The sequence below is a fragment of the Protomyctophum bolini genome, assembly GCF_963924005.1.
Source record: "Protomyctophum bolini genome assembly, chromosome: 7".
Lineage (NCBI taxonomy): Eukaryota > Metazoa > Chordata > Actinopteri > Myctophiformes > Myctophidae > Protomyctophum > Protomyctophum bolini.
In genome coordinates, this window is record NC_137868.1 from 37564741 (window position 1) to 37583648 (window position 18908).

Consider the following 18908-nt stretch of genomic DNA (forward strand, 5'->3'; position numbering starts at 1 on the left):
CCCGATCCGATTCCCTATCCGATCCCTAATCGTTACCACAGCAACCAATAATGAATAGGTTGAAGATGTCTGAATACGATAATCAGATCTGTTCACTTAACAAATAACAGCACCCAGTATACCCAGTCCTGAAGATCTCTCTCTCTCTCTCTCTCTCTCTCTGTCTCTGTCGCCAGGCGGTAGAGGGTGAACATGCCCATGATGCCCACCACCACCACCACCACCACCACCTGGGCATCAGCAACGACCAGCCCCTGCTGCTGCTCCTCCAGTGGCTCCCGGAGCTCTCTGGCCAGCGGGACCTCCAGCTGCTGGTGGCCCAGTGGCTGGCCACCGTGTGCGGGGGCTCGCTGTCCTGCCGCACCGTGGCGGTGGAGGCGGGCCTGGTGGGCGCTCTCCTCCAGGTATATATATATATAGGGCTGGCTGTCTGTCACCATTTACGTTGACCATTATTATTATCATTATTATTTTATTCTTTATTTACCCAGAGAAGTAGCTGAGCACAGGTGCTCATTTTCAGTGTCATTGCAGTGTAATGCAATAAGGTTACAATTTGTATTGTATGTTTGCCTTTTTAAGGCTTCGTGATCACAAATTTGCTCGGGGCAGATATGACAAATATCTTAAATTATACAAAGAAATAATATTTTTTTGCATTTTCTTTCTTTCCAAAACATTTTCAAAATAGCATAAATAGTTGATACACAATGTATATACAAAATGTGTGGACATTCTTCAACATGGAAACGATTGACAATTATGCAAAGAAAAAATTGCGATTATCTCAAATAATTGCGATCGTGTAATGATGTGACGTGGCCTATACCGTACCCTCCAGGTCCTGTCCCAACCCCGGTGTCTGGACCGACAGTGTGCAGACGCCCTGCTGGGACTGCTCCAGTCCCTGGGGTCGCTCTGCCTCCGTCCGGAGGAGCTGAAGGGCCTGCTCCGGCTGCTCCGGGTGGACCGGGAGGACGGCGGCGAGGCCAAGGGAACGCACCCCTACTGCACCCGCATCATCCGCGTGCTGTCGGCGATGGCGGCCCGGGACGGCCGGGACAGCGCCCTGCAGTATTTCGACCTCACGCCCCCTATGGCGGGCATCATGGTGCCCACGGTGCAGCGGTGGCCGGGCGGCGGCTTTGCCTTCCACGCCTGGCTCTGCCTCAACACGGAGTTCCCCACCGCCTCCTATGGCCTGCACGACTTCTCCTCCTCCTCCTCCTCGCCCAGCTCGGCGCCAGCCAACACGGGCACGACGGGGCATCAGTACAACATGGGAAAGGGGCCTCGCAGGAAACAGCTGTACAGGTACAGTACCACACTGAGGCGGGTGGCGGATGGAGACACACGGGATGTAAATGTGTAATATAGTCCCGAGCGATTACAGATTTCTGGGTCCCGTTCTACCACACATTACTATTGTTTTGACCATTTCTTTGGTTAAAAGGTCCAACATTTTCTATTTTTCTTGCACCCACGTGCACGTATTATATTGTCTCCCGCGGAGACAGTGGAGCAAATCTGCACGCGCCAACAGATCTGGTGTAGCCAGGAGCGTTTCGCACACGCATTATTTCCGAGGACTGCGCATACGTCACACGCACACTCACTTTGTGTAGCTCTGCCGTAACTGTCTTATCGTTGTAAAGCGGTTTGGGTTTTCTGGTGTAGTTTCTTTACAGCCAGTGGTACCGGACTAGAGGCCTTCTTCACCACAGAGGGTGTGCTGGTTGTAGCTGTGTGCACCAAGAAAGACTACATGGCTGTACCGCTGCCAGAGACACCACTCAATGACTCTTGCTGGGTAAGATGTATTTAGTTCAACAAGAAAGTAAAAAAAGTACGAAATACGAATTTGTTGAGCCACACTCTTGTGTCTTGTGTGTGTGTATCTAGCATAGCTTTGTTTTGTTTGGCTTCTCCCCTGTGCTCTTGTGTAGCCAAGGATTGTGAAATTGAACTGAAGTCAACTGAATTCAATATTTGAACACTGTCATATTGTGGAGCTTGAAAAAGGATGCAAGTTGAGCCGTGACCGCATGCCACCCGTCCTGTTTTTCCACCTTTTCACAAAATGCAAGGTTTTTGTTCAGATAATGAATACAAGAGTAAGCTGCGTGCAACCTTTCAGACCTGTGACTTTGACAGAAAGCTAGCTCACCGCCGGCCCTCTACACGGCAAACATTCCTCAGCATTACATGAGCTTTAACTGTGCATATTTGGAGTCTGAAGAATCACAATCAAGTGAGGACGTCTTTATTGTCCAGTTTGTACATTTCTTTTTTGGGAACTGGACCAAAGCGGTTTGAACCGAGTCCGACCAACAATTCCATCCATGAAGGCCTATTCATAATCCCGTTTTAGGTGAAAACGGGACTATGAATAGGCCTTTAAGCTGAAAAGCAAGCATCACTCACAAGACTGCCTGATCACATCAGGTTTCTAGAACGGTCCAAAAAGAACATGCATACACTGCAATACATTGCGTTTGAAATTGCTCCTTATAATTTTGGATAATCTGTACCGCAGTTACCACATCGATAGAACTGCGCTCTGAAAGAAGGTCAACAGGTTTCGACTTGCCCACTTTACGCCTCCCAACTGTTATAAAGATTAACAATCTGTTTAAAGAACTATTGTACAGTATGGGTGTGATGCTGTCGTCGGTATTGCTTGCGTGTTTGTTTGTGGTTGTGAGTAATTATGTATGTGTATTGTTGTGAAGGTGTTTTGTTGAGTGTTATGTGGTCTGGTGTTGCATTTCTTTGCTAATTATTGAGTGGTGCAGCCACTCCTAGAACCAGCAATGTCCGTCCGTCCCTATGTATGTTTAGAGTCCCAACAGCGGGCGCTGTTGCACCACTCATTTCAGACAAGTCTGATTTTTATGCTGCTATAACACAATCTAATTTACACTCTGGGATTAATAAAGTGTATCTCATCTCATCCGAGTGTGGCTACAGTCGTTGTAAACAATAGGTGTGTTTGATGACGTGAGTGTGTGACACTCTCAGTGCGTCAGTGCCATACGCCTCATCCTTAAACTACAGAGGGGGGGGGGGGGGGGGGGAGGGGGGTTGCCTTTTTTACTATTTTGAAAAACATTTTAAAATTGTTCAACTAACCGATCTACATCTACACGGATTGAGTTTTACATCAGCTATTTGAACTATTAAAAAATGCTTTTCAATATGGTAAAAAAGGCAAAGAAGTTTAGGAATAAGGCGACGAAAATAGGGCCCTAAGGCGCGATTCATACTCCTATTTCAGAGCCGAATAAAAGTCGGTTCGGCTCGGTTCGGTAGAGCCTACAATGTGACATCATTTGAGGTTCGGGGGGGGGGGGGGGGGGGGTCGACTCTTCGGTGCTACTGAAAATGTCTGACGAGCCGAAATCATTTCGGCACTACAGCGCCGAAACAGAGTCCCAGTGGGACTAGAAATGAAAAGAGGAGGACATTTGAAGATTATTAACAGATTTGTGTAGAAAGGATTAAATACGTGACATGTCTGTCCCATATTGTGTGGACGGACTGATGGACCACCTTCTAGAGCCCTGCTCTTATCAGGGTGAAAATGGAAAATTGGCAATAGTTCAATGTTCAAGGTGGTTTTCAGACACTGTAGCAGCATTAGTGATATATTATTATTTAATTTTTTTAAGGTAAATGTTATCTCATTTTCACATGGTCAGGTTATCTCAGCTGACAATGAGGGAAAGAAGATAGAATGGAGTATAATTATCTGATGTCTCTCTACTCTGTTCTTCACAGCATTCGGTGGACATTGTACACATCCCCGGACGTCGGCCCTTTGGTCAGAACCTGGTCACCATCTACATCGACGGAGAGCAGTGCAAGACCGCCCAGCTGCGTTTCCCTTCCCTCAACGAGGTAAATCAAACCCCCGTAGAAAACGGAACAGGCCATTAGGTTAGGCCATTAGGTCATTAAAAGTTCCCTTTTTAAAGGATCTAATTTCCATTTCTCTTCTATCGTTGCCCCAACTTCTCCTGTCCCACACCAACCGACGTCTGCCACTTCTGTTTTGTTATTTGACTTCCTCTCTCCCAGTGGTGTAAAGTAACTAAGTACATTTACTTAAGTACTGTACAATTTTGAAGTACAGTACTGTATTTGTACTTCTAGTCCACTAAATCTCGGATGCAAATATTGTACTTTTACTCCACTACATTTATTTTAAAACTTTAGTTACTTTGTAGATTTGGAAAACATTCAGCTCTATAATACATTTCGCCCATTTGAAAATAGCCAATCTACAAGCTCACAATTCGTCGTTATTGTGAGCTTGTAGATCGGCTATTTTCAAAATATTTTAATACATTTTGATAACTTTAAATGAGACATTCTGCATAAAGAGTACTTTCTGCTTTTGGTTTCGTTAAGTACATTTTGATACCAATTATTTTGCTCAAGTACATTATTGAATTCCGCACTTTTCCTTGTAACAAAGTAGTTCTATATTACTGTATTCATACTTTCAACAAAACAATTTAGTACGTTTTCCACCACTGCTCCCTCCAGCCGTTCACCTCCTGTTGCATCGGGTCGGCCGGCCACCGCACCACCACCACCACCACCACCACCACCTCCCCCACCCTGCCTACGCCCGCCTCGGCCCAGACGTCGCCGGAGTTCGCCTTCCCCGCGGCCCCCCACGGACACGGCCACAGCCTCACCCGCTCCCAGTCCTTCCCCGCCACCTATGCGGGGGGCGGGGGCGGTGGCGGTGGCGGGGGCCTCTGGAGGGGGACGTCCCTGCGCGAGGCCCCCACCGTGCACACCATCCCCGCAGGGCTGCAGGACACGGAGTGGGGCATGCCCAGCTCTCTGGACGGCCTCCTGGGCACGGCCTTCATCTGCCACGAGGCCCTGACGCCCGCCATCACCAAGGCCCTGTACACTGCAGGTGAATGAATGAATGAACACACCAGGGCCCTGTACACTGCAGGTGAATGAATGAATGAACACACCAGGGCCCTGTACACTGCAGGTGAATGAATGAACGAACACACCAAGGCCCTGTACACTGCAGGTGAATGAATGAATGAACACACCAGGGCCCTGTACACTGCAGGTGAATGAATGAATGAACACACCAGGGCCCTGTACACTGCAGGTGAATGAATGAACACCAGGGCCCTCTACGCCACAGGCAGAGCCATAGAGTAAGACAACGACAACTCCGATCACTTCATGGGGCCAGTCCAATGGCGACTCTTCTACATAGACTTCTATTGGTGAATAGGGAAACCGGAAGTTTACGGAATGGAAAAGTCTATGGGCTCACGTGAGTACATGAACCATGTGACCGGGCTGTTTTCTGCCCCCTCAATGTCGCAACTGTGTCTATACTCTATGGCTCTGGCCACAGGTGAATGAATGAATGAACACACCCGGGCCCTCTAGTCTACACATTCATGGATTGATAAATTCCTCTTCTGTGTTTGACACAGAAGCCTGCTGGCATTAGGTATGAAGTGTCTATGCATTCTGTCTCTGCAGGCCCCAACCATGTGTCCTTGTTCAAGGCTGACGGAGAACTGTCCGATCTCAACAGCAAGCTGCTGCTCTACTATACGCCACAGGTGGTTCAACCAAACGCAGAACAAAGGCATTGTAAAATAATAGTAACTAAAACCACAGCTAAATTAATATTTGTGTGTGCGTTTGCGTGCGTGTGCGTGTGTGTGCGTCTCAGGCCTTCAAGAGTCAGATCTGTGTGGATTTATCTCCTAATCACCAGTACGACGGCAGGCTGACGGGCCACAGGGTGGTGAACTGGGACATTAAGGTGAAGCTCTTGAATACTTCCTTTACTCCAGGGGTCTTCAATGACCCCTTGGCCGAGAGAGAGAGAGAGAATCCAAACACCCACAATATATTGTATAAAATTGTGTTGCAGATGAAACTGTTTGGGCATTTTTGAACAATGTTGCCTGTAATGACATGACCAAACCAGGTACACCAGATTAATTTCCTTCATCTACCTATCTCAATGGTTTGTATTTGTAAAAGTTAAACTGCATTTGTATAGAATATTTAACGCACAGGAACAATACATCTGCTTACTTAATATAACTAGTTGAAGAGTCTGCTGGCTTTACAGGCTTTCTCCCTATCTCCTATTCAGAAAAAACACCCAAGGATTTATTGATTTATTTATCAGCTATAAGTATTCAATTAATCAATGTCTTTGACTTTTCTGTTGACTTTTCCATTGACAATTCAGCGGACCAATGAGAGTACGCAGGCTAGTGTGGGTGTTAGTATTAGTATTAGCTCCATCCCTCTTGGGAACTTGTTCCAGGCTTTCTCCATCTGGTCCGAAATCCTAGTAGGAACAAAGTTAAAATGATGTGTCTCCACAGCGTCCCTCAGAATGAAATTACTTTGACCTTCGATCTTTACTTTTCTGAAGGTGATCAAGTGTGTGTGTGTGTGTGTGTGTGTGTGTGTGTGTGTGTGTGTGCGTGTGTGTGTGTGTGTGTGTGTGTGTGTGTGTGTGTGTGTGTGTGTGTGTGTGTGTGTGTGTGTGTGTGTGTGTGTGTGTGTGTGTGTGTGTGTGTGTGTGTGTTCTCTGCAGGACGTGCTGAACACGGTGGGGGGCATGGGGGTGTTGCTGCCCCTGCTGGAGCAGGTGTGTGAGGCAGAGCAGACGGACAGCGGAGGAGGAGGAGGACAGGAGACCACCTCTGATCTCCTGGGACCAGAGCTCACCACCTCCAGGGGACCTGCGGCCATGCTGCTGCCCCTGAAGTCCTTTGGTTAGTGCTGTGCTGTGTGTTCTGCCCCTGAAGTCCTCTGGTTAGTGCTGTGCTGTGTGTTCTGCCCCTGAAGTCCTCTGGTTAGTGCTGTGCTGTGTGTTCTGCCCCTGAAGTCCTCTGGTTAGTGCTGTGCTGTGTGTTCATGCCCCTGAAGTCCTCTGGTTAGTGCTGTGCTGTGTGTTCTGCCCCTGAAGTCCTCTGGTTAGTGCTGTGCTGTGTGTTCTGCCCCTGAAGTCCTCTGGTTAGTGCTGTGCTGTGTGTTCTGCCCCTGAAGTCCTCTGGTTAGTGCTGTGCTGTGTGTTCTGCCCCTGAAGTCCTCTGGTTAGTGCTGTGCTGTGTGTTCTGCCCCTGAAGTCCTCTGGTTAGTGCTGTGCTGTGTGTGTTCTGTGTCTGGTTAGTGCTGTGCTGTGTGCTCATATCACCTTCTTTAAGGGTCCTGAATTTGTGAGAGTCCTAACCCGACAGTTAATATACATCGGTACATATTTTATTAACCACTTTCAAGCTGGCTGGCATCCCTATTTTGAGCGTGTCATTCAAATAGGCGAAGATTTCCACAAATATATATATAAAAGTTGTTTTTTGAATTGGGCTTAATAAAAATAAACAGTCAAATAATGCCTGATATATTCCTCTAGACAATTTATCCGTCTGGCTTTGGTGCTTGTAGTGTGTGTGCTGTTAGTGGAGTGACGGCTTAAGTAACAATTAAACATATATGGTTATGCAAACCCTGCTGGCATGACCAATTACTGTATGTTATTTTGACATTGACCTTGTCCATGACCATGACTGTTATACAACATGATATGATCCGAGGGTCCGGTACTTAGAGATTACAACAATGACCATGACCATTTAAACATTTTGACCAAAAGTCTAATCCTCTCTTTGAGGAAGCCTACTGATAATTCCCACTAGGGATGGGGATTTGGGCATTATTTTGTAAACATGTTGTGAATGTAGCTTTATCTGTATTATTTATCTGTGGTTAACCGTAGCATGACGTCGTATTCGTATATCTACAGTAGATGTATAATGACTGGACACACCAACTGCATCGTTGAGTTGTACAGTATGTTGTGCAACTGATGTCACTACTGTACTTGAATGCAGCAGGCATGCACACAGAGACCACAAATTGAACGTTAGTCATCACCTGTCCTGGAAATGTTTTCACAGCCTTGTGGTTTCCCAGCTGTCACTTTTAACAGCTACGGTTTGTTCATATATAACAATGCCAAGCTCTTCAAAACTAAAGTGAAACTTGGCTGGCATTTATTATGAAGAATACAAAGCCACCTCTTCCCTTGCCTTTGAAGTAAATATAGATTTCGTGGCAGCTTTTTTATCAAACACAACTGCGGCTCTGGACCCAGTAGTGTGGTTCATGATATACTCCGTCAGAGACTGACTAATGAGCAACACACACACACACACACACACACACACACACACGCACACACACACACACACACACACACACACACACACACCGTGACGGAGATAGTGTCCTCTATCAGGACACGAGGTGTCCTGTAGTGCAGCGTAGTGTTGATTTTGACAGCAAATGTTTATTTAGTTTGAGTAATAGTCTTTTGAATTGAATTCTTTAGTCATATTTTAGTCACCTGAAATGTGTTAGTCTAGTTTTAATTCACTAAATATCATCAATCTACAGTTGATTTTGTCCACTAAAATGTGTTTTGGCGGGCCTTGATGGCATTGTAATGCCTGATTTTACACTTTTACACTCTGAAGATAGCCGACCTACAAGCTCACAACGTGTCGCAGCTTGTCTTTTAGTTCTACTATAGATCTCTTCTCCACTAGTCCCCTAACATTTTAGTTTAGTTTTTATTTGTTGACAAAATTGCCATTTTTATTAGTCTTAGTTTAAGTCATTGTATCTTACTTTATATTTCGTTTTGGTTTAGTTTTCATCAGTGAACTAGATAGTTTTAACCCATTCTGACCGGGCACCCATTTTGGTGTTAGCATCATGTTATGCTTTACCTATTGAAAAATAGCAGATCTACAAGCTCATATCGCGCCACCGAGTGGCGCGATACGAGCTTGTAGGTCTGCTATTTTTGAAAAATTCGAAGAACGACTGACATTTTTAGAATCTGATCTCAGGTCAGAATGGGTTAATCAGACCAGTGTGTGTCCAGTGGAAACCTCGCATGAATCTGATCTCAGGTCAGAATGGGTTAAATCACCACCGGTGCAGAGCTGCTGCTCGTGGCTTTAGTGTACACTGCACAGCATGCGGTACCGTATAGATCTGGTCTTGACCTCTTGACCCTTATCTGTCTCCCAGAGGGTCGACTGGAGAGGAACAGCATCGCGGCCTTCCTCCTCCTGGTGAAACACCTGATTCGTAACCACCCCGTCAACCAGGAGAGTCTGCTGCAGTGCCACGGCCCCAGTGTCATAGGAGCCATGCTCGGCAAGGTAACGTAGCTCACGTCACTACAGCAAAGCACTGTCACGTGTGTTTTTGTGTTGCTTCGTGTGTCCTTATGTCCATATGTCCCTATGCCCCTATCCAAGGCGCTTTACATAGCACTTTTCATAGTGCATTACGTTCACCCATTCACACACACATTCACCAACATTGTAATCATGGGTAATGGGTAATTATCAGCTCTATTTGTCACTGGCGTCATTTCTCATATTTTACTGTAATTTGTTCCGTCTCCATGTTTACTTGTCTTGTACTGTATTGACATGTCTGGTTTTGTATGGATAGTTATATCACCTCTTTTTAACCGCCTGCTTAGGGAATAGATGGAAAGTATAGCGTATGGCTAACTGGCCCATTTACATGGATGTGAAAGCTGTCAGGTTGATTAATGTGCACTTAATTATAAATGAAGAATATAATTGGCAGGTTCTCTCAGAGCCACACTGTGAAAAGGCAGTACAACACAACACAAGCAGGCACATACAGTATGGTGCAGTGGTGTAAAGGAACTACATTTACTCACAATGCTTGTAGATCTGCTATTTTCAAAATATTTATTATACGTTTGAAAACTTGAAATGGGACATTCTGCACAATGAGTACTTTTACTTTGGTCCAAAGTACATTTGGCAATACCTACTGTACTTTTACTCGAGAACATTTCGAATTACGGACTTATAACAGAGTATTTCAATATTGCAGTGATACAATTGAGTACTTTGTCCACCACTGGATATTTGCAGTATTACATGCCAGAGTGTGTATCCTTGTGCAGAGTCTCAAACAGTCACTGTTTATAGATGTGATATGAGGTGGTCAATGCACAGAGGACACAGTACAGAGTCTCAAACAGTCACTGTTTATAGATGTGTGATATGAGGTGGTCAATGCACAGAGGACTGTTTCTAGATGTGTGATATGAGGTGGTCAATGCACAGAGGACACAGTACAGGCTCCCAGAAGCGTCACAGTGGGGCATTATTTTCAGAGGAACAATTTAATGGGGTTCCAGCAGGATATGTTGGTGTTTATAAGTCTGAGGTGGGGCATCCTGTGAGGAAACTCTTTTCTAACAACCACACACACACACACACACACACACACACACACAAGTGCATGCACACTTGCGTGGATTCCGCACACACATGCACGCACACACACACACACACACACACACACACACACACACACACACGTACAGTACAGTACATGCAGTGGTGTATAGTATGTGCTCAACCATGTTCATGAATGGGAAAAGAAACGTAACGGAAAAACTTCCTACTGTATATACACAAATTCAAATTACTTGAATTTACTATGATGCACAATGCACAACCCAATGAAATCCCTATACCTACTGTATATAAGTAAGTAGCCTTGCCGAGCCATGAGGCCCATAGGGCCTATCTCCTGTTTCTGTAGCGTGAGGGAGCTTGATGTACAAGTACACTCCCTGGACATGACGCTAGTATGTCGCAGGGACAAGATTAAAAGCTACTGGGTTGTTGCAGCAGCCACTGATATGGAGCAGTGGTTCTCGACGTGGCGTCAGGGCAGGGGACCCCCATGGGTCAATGGTCATTGAAATGGTTGCAGCTGGTCCCTAGTCTAACTCATTGATACAGTAGTTAAGAACCAAATTATACCCTTACCGGTCTGTAGCTTTGACTTGTGTACAAATCAGAGAGCGTATACAAATGGAACCAAATAGACTCTTACGGGTCTGTAGCTCCGAGAGTGTAGACATTCCACTACACTCTTAGAGTCTGAGGGGGGGGGGTCTGTGAGCTAATAATGGATACCAAACCGAGGGTCCTTAAAATTTAAGAAAACATTTAAGAAGCAGAGCTATGGAGAATGTTTGGATCCTAACGCAAAGCTGGTTGAGAAAGCACTGATCTGGAACGAACCCCTAACCCACTGGTTCCCAAACACTGGTTTGGGACTCGGGACCCATGTGTGGGTGGCAGACATCATTTTATGGGTCCCTTTTTTTTGTTTCAAAACCTTTTCAAAAAACATTCCCAAAAAAAACAACATTTTCATGAATCAAACAAATTTGGGTTTGATTCCCCGGCAGGGGGGTGTGTTCTCTCCTTCGCGTCATCAGTGCCCATACCCGAGGTGGGGTTGGCAAAAGGGCCTTTCTGTGTGGAGTTTGCATGGTTCTCCCCGTGTCCCCCATAGGGTAGGTACAATCGTGGTCTCTCTAAACTGCCTGGTCAGCCGGGGCGGCAGATGGAGGGGAAAGGAACTGGCTGGAATAACGTGTTCCTTCCACGTGTTGTGTCCTGATGTCCTGTCACTTCATGTGGGTCGTGTTGCTGCCGGTTGCAGGTTCCAGGCTGCAGGGTGGTCCCGTCAGTTCATGTGTGTTGTGTTGTGTGCTGTTGCCGGGCAGGTTCCAGGCTGCAGGATGGACATGAACGTGCTGATGTCCTGTCAGTTCCTGCTGGAGCAGGTGAGCTCCGAGGGGAACGCTCCTCTGCTGCAGCAGCTCCACCAGCACCTCCTCTACGACTTCCGCGTCTGGACCAACAGCCACTTCGCCGTCTGTCTCGGTCAGTTTTTTTTAATACCTTTAAAAAAAAAAGGAACTGCATCAGAAGCAATCAACAAACTGTACAAAACAAACGGGTCGAGCATTGTCAAATTGTCAAATAATATAACAAAGAAAAAAAGAAATTGAGAAAATAGCTGATCTACAATCTCACAATGCCTCGTGTTCCGGCTTGGTTCAATGGAACCATCGTAGTTTACACTAAGTTCCAATTTATTGGTATCCCAAAAAAGCTGGTGCCTTTTTATATGATGATGTACGTATGATGACGTATAAACACAGTAGCCACAGTAACTGTGTTGCTACCAACTAATAGACACCCCAAATTGTGCAATACATTTTCTGCCATAGTGTGTTTTCTTTTCTGCAAAACACACTTTTTGCGCCAGTACTACTCCTGCAGATTTTGTCCAAATCTCACACATTGGTACACATTATCTTTGGGGTAATGTGATCAATGTTAGCCGGTGGAGACCTGTGCTCTGTCTGAGCAGCACACCTTTCTAGTAATTCTTATGCATACCGGTATTTATTATTTTCTTGAACTCTTGTTATGGAATCTTTCGGAGAGCACTTATAACACTATGGCAGTTAAACAACATAATGAGACAGACACAATTCAGAGTTTCAGAGTATCTTGTATTCTAATACGGAGCCAGCAATGAAGCGTTGCAATGGAACACCATATACTGACTCCACACAACTCAGTCAGACTTCAGCTTAAATACAATCCTACCCCCCTCAGGGAGTAGGTGGGTCTTAACAAATGACACAAGTCACAGGTCAAATGTCAGTAAAGACAGAAAACAGCTTAGTTTCCCATGAGTTATTTGATCTCCTTAAATGTATAACTTAGGTATTCCACATTTCCTCGACACACATTTTTTCCAAATAAATCTGATTGTACAGTAGATCAACGCTGAGAGCATCTCGTTCCACGTCATCCATCGACATGTTCTAGATGTGTGTGTTTTCTTGTCTTGCCACTTTCAAACTGGCATCTCTATTTTGGGAATGTCATTGTTGCCGTACAGCAAGGAAATTGGGCTTTAGTGGTAACTTATTTTCCGCACCCGCTATAAAAAGACACCTCTGCCATCAGTTTCACTGTGTTGTCACAATGTTGTTTACTTCTTCTTACTTCTTGCTGGAGCACCTGCACTTTGCTAATGTCTCTTCTAGATAGATGCAAATTATGGTCTCAACAAAGATTGAATACATTAGTATTTGCAGTCCCGACTGGGTTGACTATTAAAGTCATTCTGCGTTCCCAGGGTTATAATTATGTATAATTATGGATATTTTTAAAAAGCAGACTAAAAACACACTTGTTCTCCCAGGCCTTTTAAATGAACCTCCTTACCTTGGAGAAATGGTTGGACACTGAAATGGTTGAACAATGTGCTCCTTCCCTCCGAAACTGTCCTTCTGTTTTTCTGGGGCGCTAGCCCCTCATATGCCCAGCTTTGTGTCTACCCCATAGCGATGATTTGATTGGTTGAGCAATGTTTGTGTACCCTATAGCGATGATTTGATTGGCTGAGCACCTACAGACACAGAAAGCTGGCTATAGGAGGCAGCATTCTGTGTCTGCAGAGCCATTGAAGTACGACAGAGTTGGGACATCTCCGTTCACTTCATGGGGCCAGTCCAATGGCAGCTCTTCTACATAGACTTCTATAGGTGAAGAGCATTGCGAAGAGTGACAAAGTCCTGGACCGGAAGTTGCCAGAATGCACTGGACTCAGGGCAACAGCCCAGCTTTCATTATCTTAAATCCCTTTATTTTAGATAGTTTCTTTTGTAATAGTATAGCATAAACATTACAGAGACTTTAGTTGTCACTGTACAATACTTTAAAACAGGTGTCATGTTGCACACATGCCTAAAATTGGTGATATTTGCCGCCCTCATTGAAAACAATATATATTGTATTTCAGAATCCAGCTTGTAAACTCTCCAGGGCGGCATGAACAGCACTCGAGCGCTGTTTTCGTAACTCTGGCGTAACACTATAACTCTGTGTCTGTAGGTGCTCAGCCAATCAAATCATCGTTCAAATCATCTCTCGGATGTCCACTGACCATACAAAACGCTCAGAGCCTCGACATGCTGCCGTTAGTCGAACAGTGTAAATATATGGCGCTCCCAATGAAAACATACAGTCACGTTTGTAGCGCAGTGGAAATACATGGCGCTCATATTGAAAACGGGGCCCTGAATGTGGCTTTTCTCATCTTTTCAACACGTTTTCACCTAACCCAAGTTATCCAACCCTATCGAAAGAAAATCCCTTGAAAATAACGTGGATTTTTCCCCCCCTTTTGTTTTCTCACCGTATGCAGGCCACGTGAAATACCTGTCGTCTGTGATCAGGGAGGGCAAGCAGCGCATGAGGAGGAAGTACGGCGTCCAGTATGTCCTGGACAACATCCGGACCTACTACAGGTGAACCACATTAATACTTAAGTAAAAGTATCGATACTGCAATGTAGAACTATGTTACTTGAAAGAGAATTCCGCACTAGCCGTTTTTTTTTTCACACCTGTGTGAAGTAAGTGGTGCAACTTCGTGTGGGGGTCCCCGGAACTTCCAGACCCGCAGGAACGCGCCCAGGGTACCAGGCCTGGTTCCGGCGAGCCGCCCCGTGTCTGAAACGGTCCCTGTACTGTACTGTACTGTACTGTACTGTACTGTACTGTACTGTACTGTACTGTACTGTACTGTAAACTGTACTGTACTGTACTGTACTCGGACAGACACAGGCAGCCAGGGACATACCCAGCGACACACAAAGCTCCGTAATGAAATGGTTGCACCACTTAAAAATAAATAAATCTTAAATAAAAGATATAGGGCGCTGGTCCTTTAAGAAAAGGTAGATATGGCCTTACACCAGCTGTTGTCTTTGCGGAAGGGATACAACAACAACATTCCATGGACTAACTTTTCATATCGTCTAGAAAAGTTATAAACAAAAAATATATATTGTTTTTGCAGGATTGAATAAGAGATCTAGCGTAAGGCCACGGAGGGCAAATCTACTCATTATGCAGAATGTCCCATTTTAAAAAGTTCAAAATGTATTTAAAAAACATCAGACCTGTCTGAAGTGAGTGGTGCAACAGCGCCCCCTGTTGGTACCCTAAACATACACAGGGACGGACGGACAAAGCTGGGCATTGGAGTGGCTGCACCCAAAACTCCTGGTGAATCATGACCTTAATATTCATTATTATTATTATTCTTTTTTCACAGATTAAAATTATGGTCATGATTGACCAGGATCTTGGATGGCTTTGATTCTAGAATATAGAATATTTTTTTGTAAATCTCTATGAATGGCCCGATTTTTCAGTTGAACCAGAAAACCACAGCCACTGCTATGCCCTTTAGAGGTATAGAATTCTTGCACAAACCTCGAAATAAAAAGCTTTCTCTTTCTTTCCTTTCCTCAGCCGAGAGAAAGATGGCAGCCCTCTGTCGGAGGAGAGGCAGACGGTGCAGGAGGCTCTCTTCAACCTCCTGAACGACTTCCTCCTGAAGTCTCCTACCAGCGAGGAGCTCCACAGCCTCATGGCCTACACGCTGTCTGTGGGAGAGGAGCGGCAGGTAGCGCGCGCGCACACACACACACACACACACACACACACACACACACACACACACACACAGCCTCATGGCCTACACGCTGTCTGTGGGAGAGGAGCGGCATGTAGCGCGCACGCATGCACACACACAGCGCGGTTGCGCAACCCGGTCTAGGATTGCTAAAGAAGGAAAGGCCAAGCCAAAAAAAAAAATGAAATCAGCGATCCGGTTTGATATCAATAATAAAGCTTATCAGACGGAACATTACGGCAGAAGCAGCTTCTGGTTGGATTCCTTCTGACGGAACGTTCCGCCACGAGCAGTGCTAAGGTTGAACACCTTTTTTGAATAAATACATTTATAATTATCTTCCTCCTATAGTATAATCATAGTACCTGATAATCATGTTTTATTTTGATTATTATTAAGCTTTGACGAGATACAGGCTTCATGAATAACCAATAATGATCTGTAAAATAAAAAAACAATCGGTGATCTGCAGCTACTCAGTCGGGGGTATAAATAAACTGAATGTTGGATGATTAAATGTCATTGAGCTTTATGGGATTACAGTCACACTGAGGGGGTGTTTTGTTGTGCCTCTTGTTGAAGGCATGAATGTAACGTCATAACAACATAACAACCGCCACCGCAGGGGGGAAGGCCGTTCCATATTGTTATAGCAGAGTGGAGAAGGCATTTGGTGTTTTGAGTCACTTGAGGATTTCCAGGGCGTGGCTTGACAATACACTCTGGGTGATTCCACCCAAGGAATTTATTTACAGAAGGAAGAGACGCTGACGTTTATGGACACGCCATGACGCTTTCATGGACACTTCCATGGAAGCTTCATGCACCAGAAGTTCCATGAAAATACATGGCAGTGAATGGAGCCGGCTGGACCAGCTCGTGAACAAACACTATTTCTGAACAATTGAGACTTTTGTCATGTAATCGGTTCAGGAATATAAAAGAAGACATATCACAGGTTGTTTTTCGATCACTTGCTTTTCGATGTGCACAGCACATCATTTTATTGAGGGTCTAATCAGCTGGCAGGCCACGTACAAGCTCATAGCGTGCCACTCGGTGGCGTGCTATGAGCTTGTAGATCTGCTATTTTTCAATAGCTAAAGCATTACATAATGCAACACCAAAAGGGGTTCCCGCCAAAAATGGGTTAAGATCTGCTGGACAGCTGGGTGTCAGTGTGCATCTTCTAGTTGTTGCTGCAACTGTTGCACGATGGCCTTGTACTCCATGTATGTCCAACACTGTCTGCCAATCCAATGTAGTTATTATTTAGTCACAAGCTTTTGTTAATACTTTTCATTGTCAAAGTATGCATAAACCCCACAGAGAGAATGAACCAGGTTTGCAAAATAGCTAAAGTGGACGATCTACTGTACAATGTCACAATGTTCTCTGTTCTCGATGACAATCTTGTGCGATTTAGTTTTGCGGTATTCATTTTGTGTGGAAAATAAATATGGAGACACAAAGTTTCCGCCCCGACAGTGAGGATAATGCTGTTGATGATAATATTACAGAAGAACCATGCACCATATTATGGTGCATGGTTCTTCTGGCTCAATTCCACTCCACTCTGTTCGCCTTCATCAGTTTCTCTGTGGGAGTTCGGAGCTGTCATCACCTGACCTTCTCAGCTCACCACTCATTACTCCCGAAATCACTCGTTCCCAAACACTGGGTTGGGACCCATTTGTGGGTTGCGGACACATTTTCATGGGTCCCCTTATATATTTATTTCTTTAGTAAATTTCATGAAAAAATCCCAAGAAATTCCATCAATTAGAAAACAAATGTTTAAGAAATAGTGGAAAATTGACAACGCTGTCCCACAACCCAGGCAACCATCTAATTTCTCTTTTGGGTCATGGGCTAAATAAATGGTTTGGAAACCACTGTCTGCACCTTTGACCCCTAATGTCTCTTTGACGAAAATAGCCAACATACACCTCATTCAACACTCATGTATGTCTATATCACTGCTCCCCCCCCCCCCTTCTCCTTCTCTCACCTTATCTCTCACGGCCCCTGAATCCTCTCTCTCTCTCCCTCTCTCCGTCAGGTGGTGCGTGCGCTGGACGTGTTGTACAGCGTGGTACGGAACAGCCCGCCGCGGGAGCAGGTGCACGCCGTGCTGCTGGAGTGGGGCGCGGAGCAGCTGTACTGTCTGCTGCTCAGCCCCAGGTTCGGAGACGAGGCCCGGGAGAGGGTGTTCAGGGTGAGAGTCTGATCACTGTACTGTACGTCACGTCACGTGTCATATCACGTCACATCACTGTACTGTACTGTACTGTACCTGCCGCCGCCCTTCAGCTGCACAGGCACATCACAACCTGTTCTTAATTTAAAGGTTAAATAAAGGTTCAATCCATTTGGTTCCGTATTTACTATTTACACGCTTGAACGTCTTAAATTGTCTGAATTTCTGTAACTTAACTTGATTCACTGACTCGAGTGTGTTTATTATAAGTGAGTGAAAAATAACTTGCGTAGTTTGAGACGTACTGTATGCGTAAGAAGCAAAATCCTTGGTTGGCTATAAGTAATGCTGTTTCTATTTAAAATCTTTTTAAAATAAATTCAATTCAATGCATGCCTGAGGAAGGTCTCTACACCAGGGGTTCGGACATGCTTTGCCCCCTCCCAACGCCCAATACAAACTGACTGCAAAAATAACCTTAATAATAGAGAAAATATATCATAAATGAATACTGAAACCAGATATAATCATTAAGGAAAGTTTATGCATGTACTATGTGTACTATATAAACTCTTAATCTCCATTTTCCAGCCATTCAGTTGCATTTTTTTAAAATATATATAGTTTGTTGACCCCCCCAAAATAATTTGGCGACCACCACCCATAATTTGGCGACCCATGCGTTGAGAACCCCTGCTCTACACAAACGAAACGTTGCTTCGCTTTATTAAAATGTCTCTCGTACCGTGCACGTTGGCAGCGTGCAGGTTTATTGTTTTATTGTTGACGTCGCCAGCTGCTCTTTGCCTACGCACCTGCTTTTTAATCTAGTTGTGAATCATTGAACCAGGGGCTACAGATGAAAACACTGCCAAGTAAACTTAATGAAAGGAACATGTCCACATTGTCTCCAGGTGATGAAGAAGCTCCTCAACAGTGACCGGGTGTCAGAGCGCACCAAGCAGCGCATCAAGCTCAAGGACTTTGGCTACCTGGGCCTGGTCTGTTTCCTCGGGGACGTCCCGGTAACCATGGCGACCGTGCGCTGTCTGTACGAGCAGGTCCTCGCTACGGGTAATTGAAAACAGACCTTTCGTCCGCGAGGACACAGGTCTGTAGACCTACTAGCTTGCGCCACATATTGTGAGCTTGTAGATCTGCTATTTGTCGCATGATAATTATATATAGGGCTCAAGTGGCGTGTGTGTGTGTGTGTGTGAACTGAAATACTGAGCTTGTAGATTGGCTATTTCTGAAAGAGG

The 18908-nt window shown here is 45.1% G+C and overlaps 1 protein-coding gene across 3 annotated transcripts in view; it reads left to right on the forward strand.

Moving 5' to 3' along the window:
• The window catches only part of nbeal2 (neurobeachin-like 2), a 110114-nt gene that overhangs the window by 43108 nt on the left and 48098 nt on the right, over positions 1-18908 (forward strand). For all 3 annotated transcript variants that reach the window (XM_080768902.1, XM_080768903.1, XM_080768904.1), the window contains 14 exons: positions 177-404; positions 842-1314; positions 1678-1810; positions 3781-3900; positions 4552-4936; positions 5533-5615; positions 5729-5821; positions 6614-6794; positions 9118-9251; positions 11666-11825; positions 14170-14272; positions 15284-15437; positions 17509-17664; positions 18561-18720. In XM_080768902.1, coding sequence (XP_080625028.1) covers positions 177-404; positions 842-1314; positions 1678-1810; positions 3781-3900; positions 4552-4936; positions 5533-5615; positions 5729-5821; positions 6614-6794; positions 9118-9251; positions 11666-11825; positions 14170-14272; positions 15284-15437; positions 17509-17664; positions 18561-18720 — 2563 coding nt within the window. The remainder of the gene's footprint in view (positions 1-176; positions 405-841; positions 1315-1677; positions 1811-3780; positions 3901-4551; positions 4937-5532; positions 5616-5728; positions 5822-6613; positions 6795-9117; positions 9252-11665; positions 11826-14169; positions 14273-15283; positions 15438-17508; positions 17665-18560; positions 18721-18908) is intronic.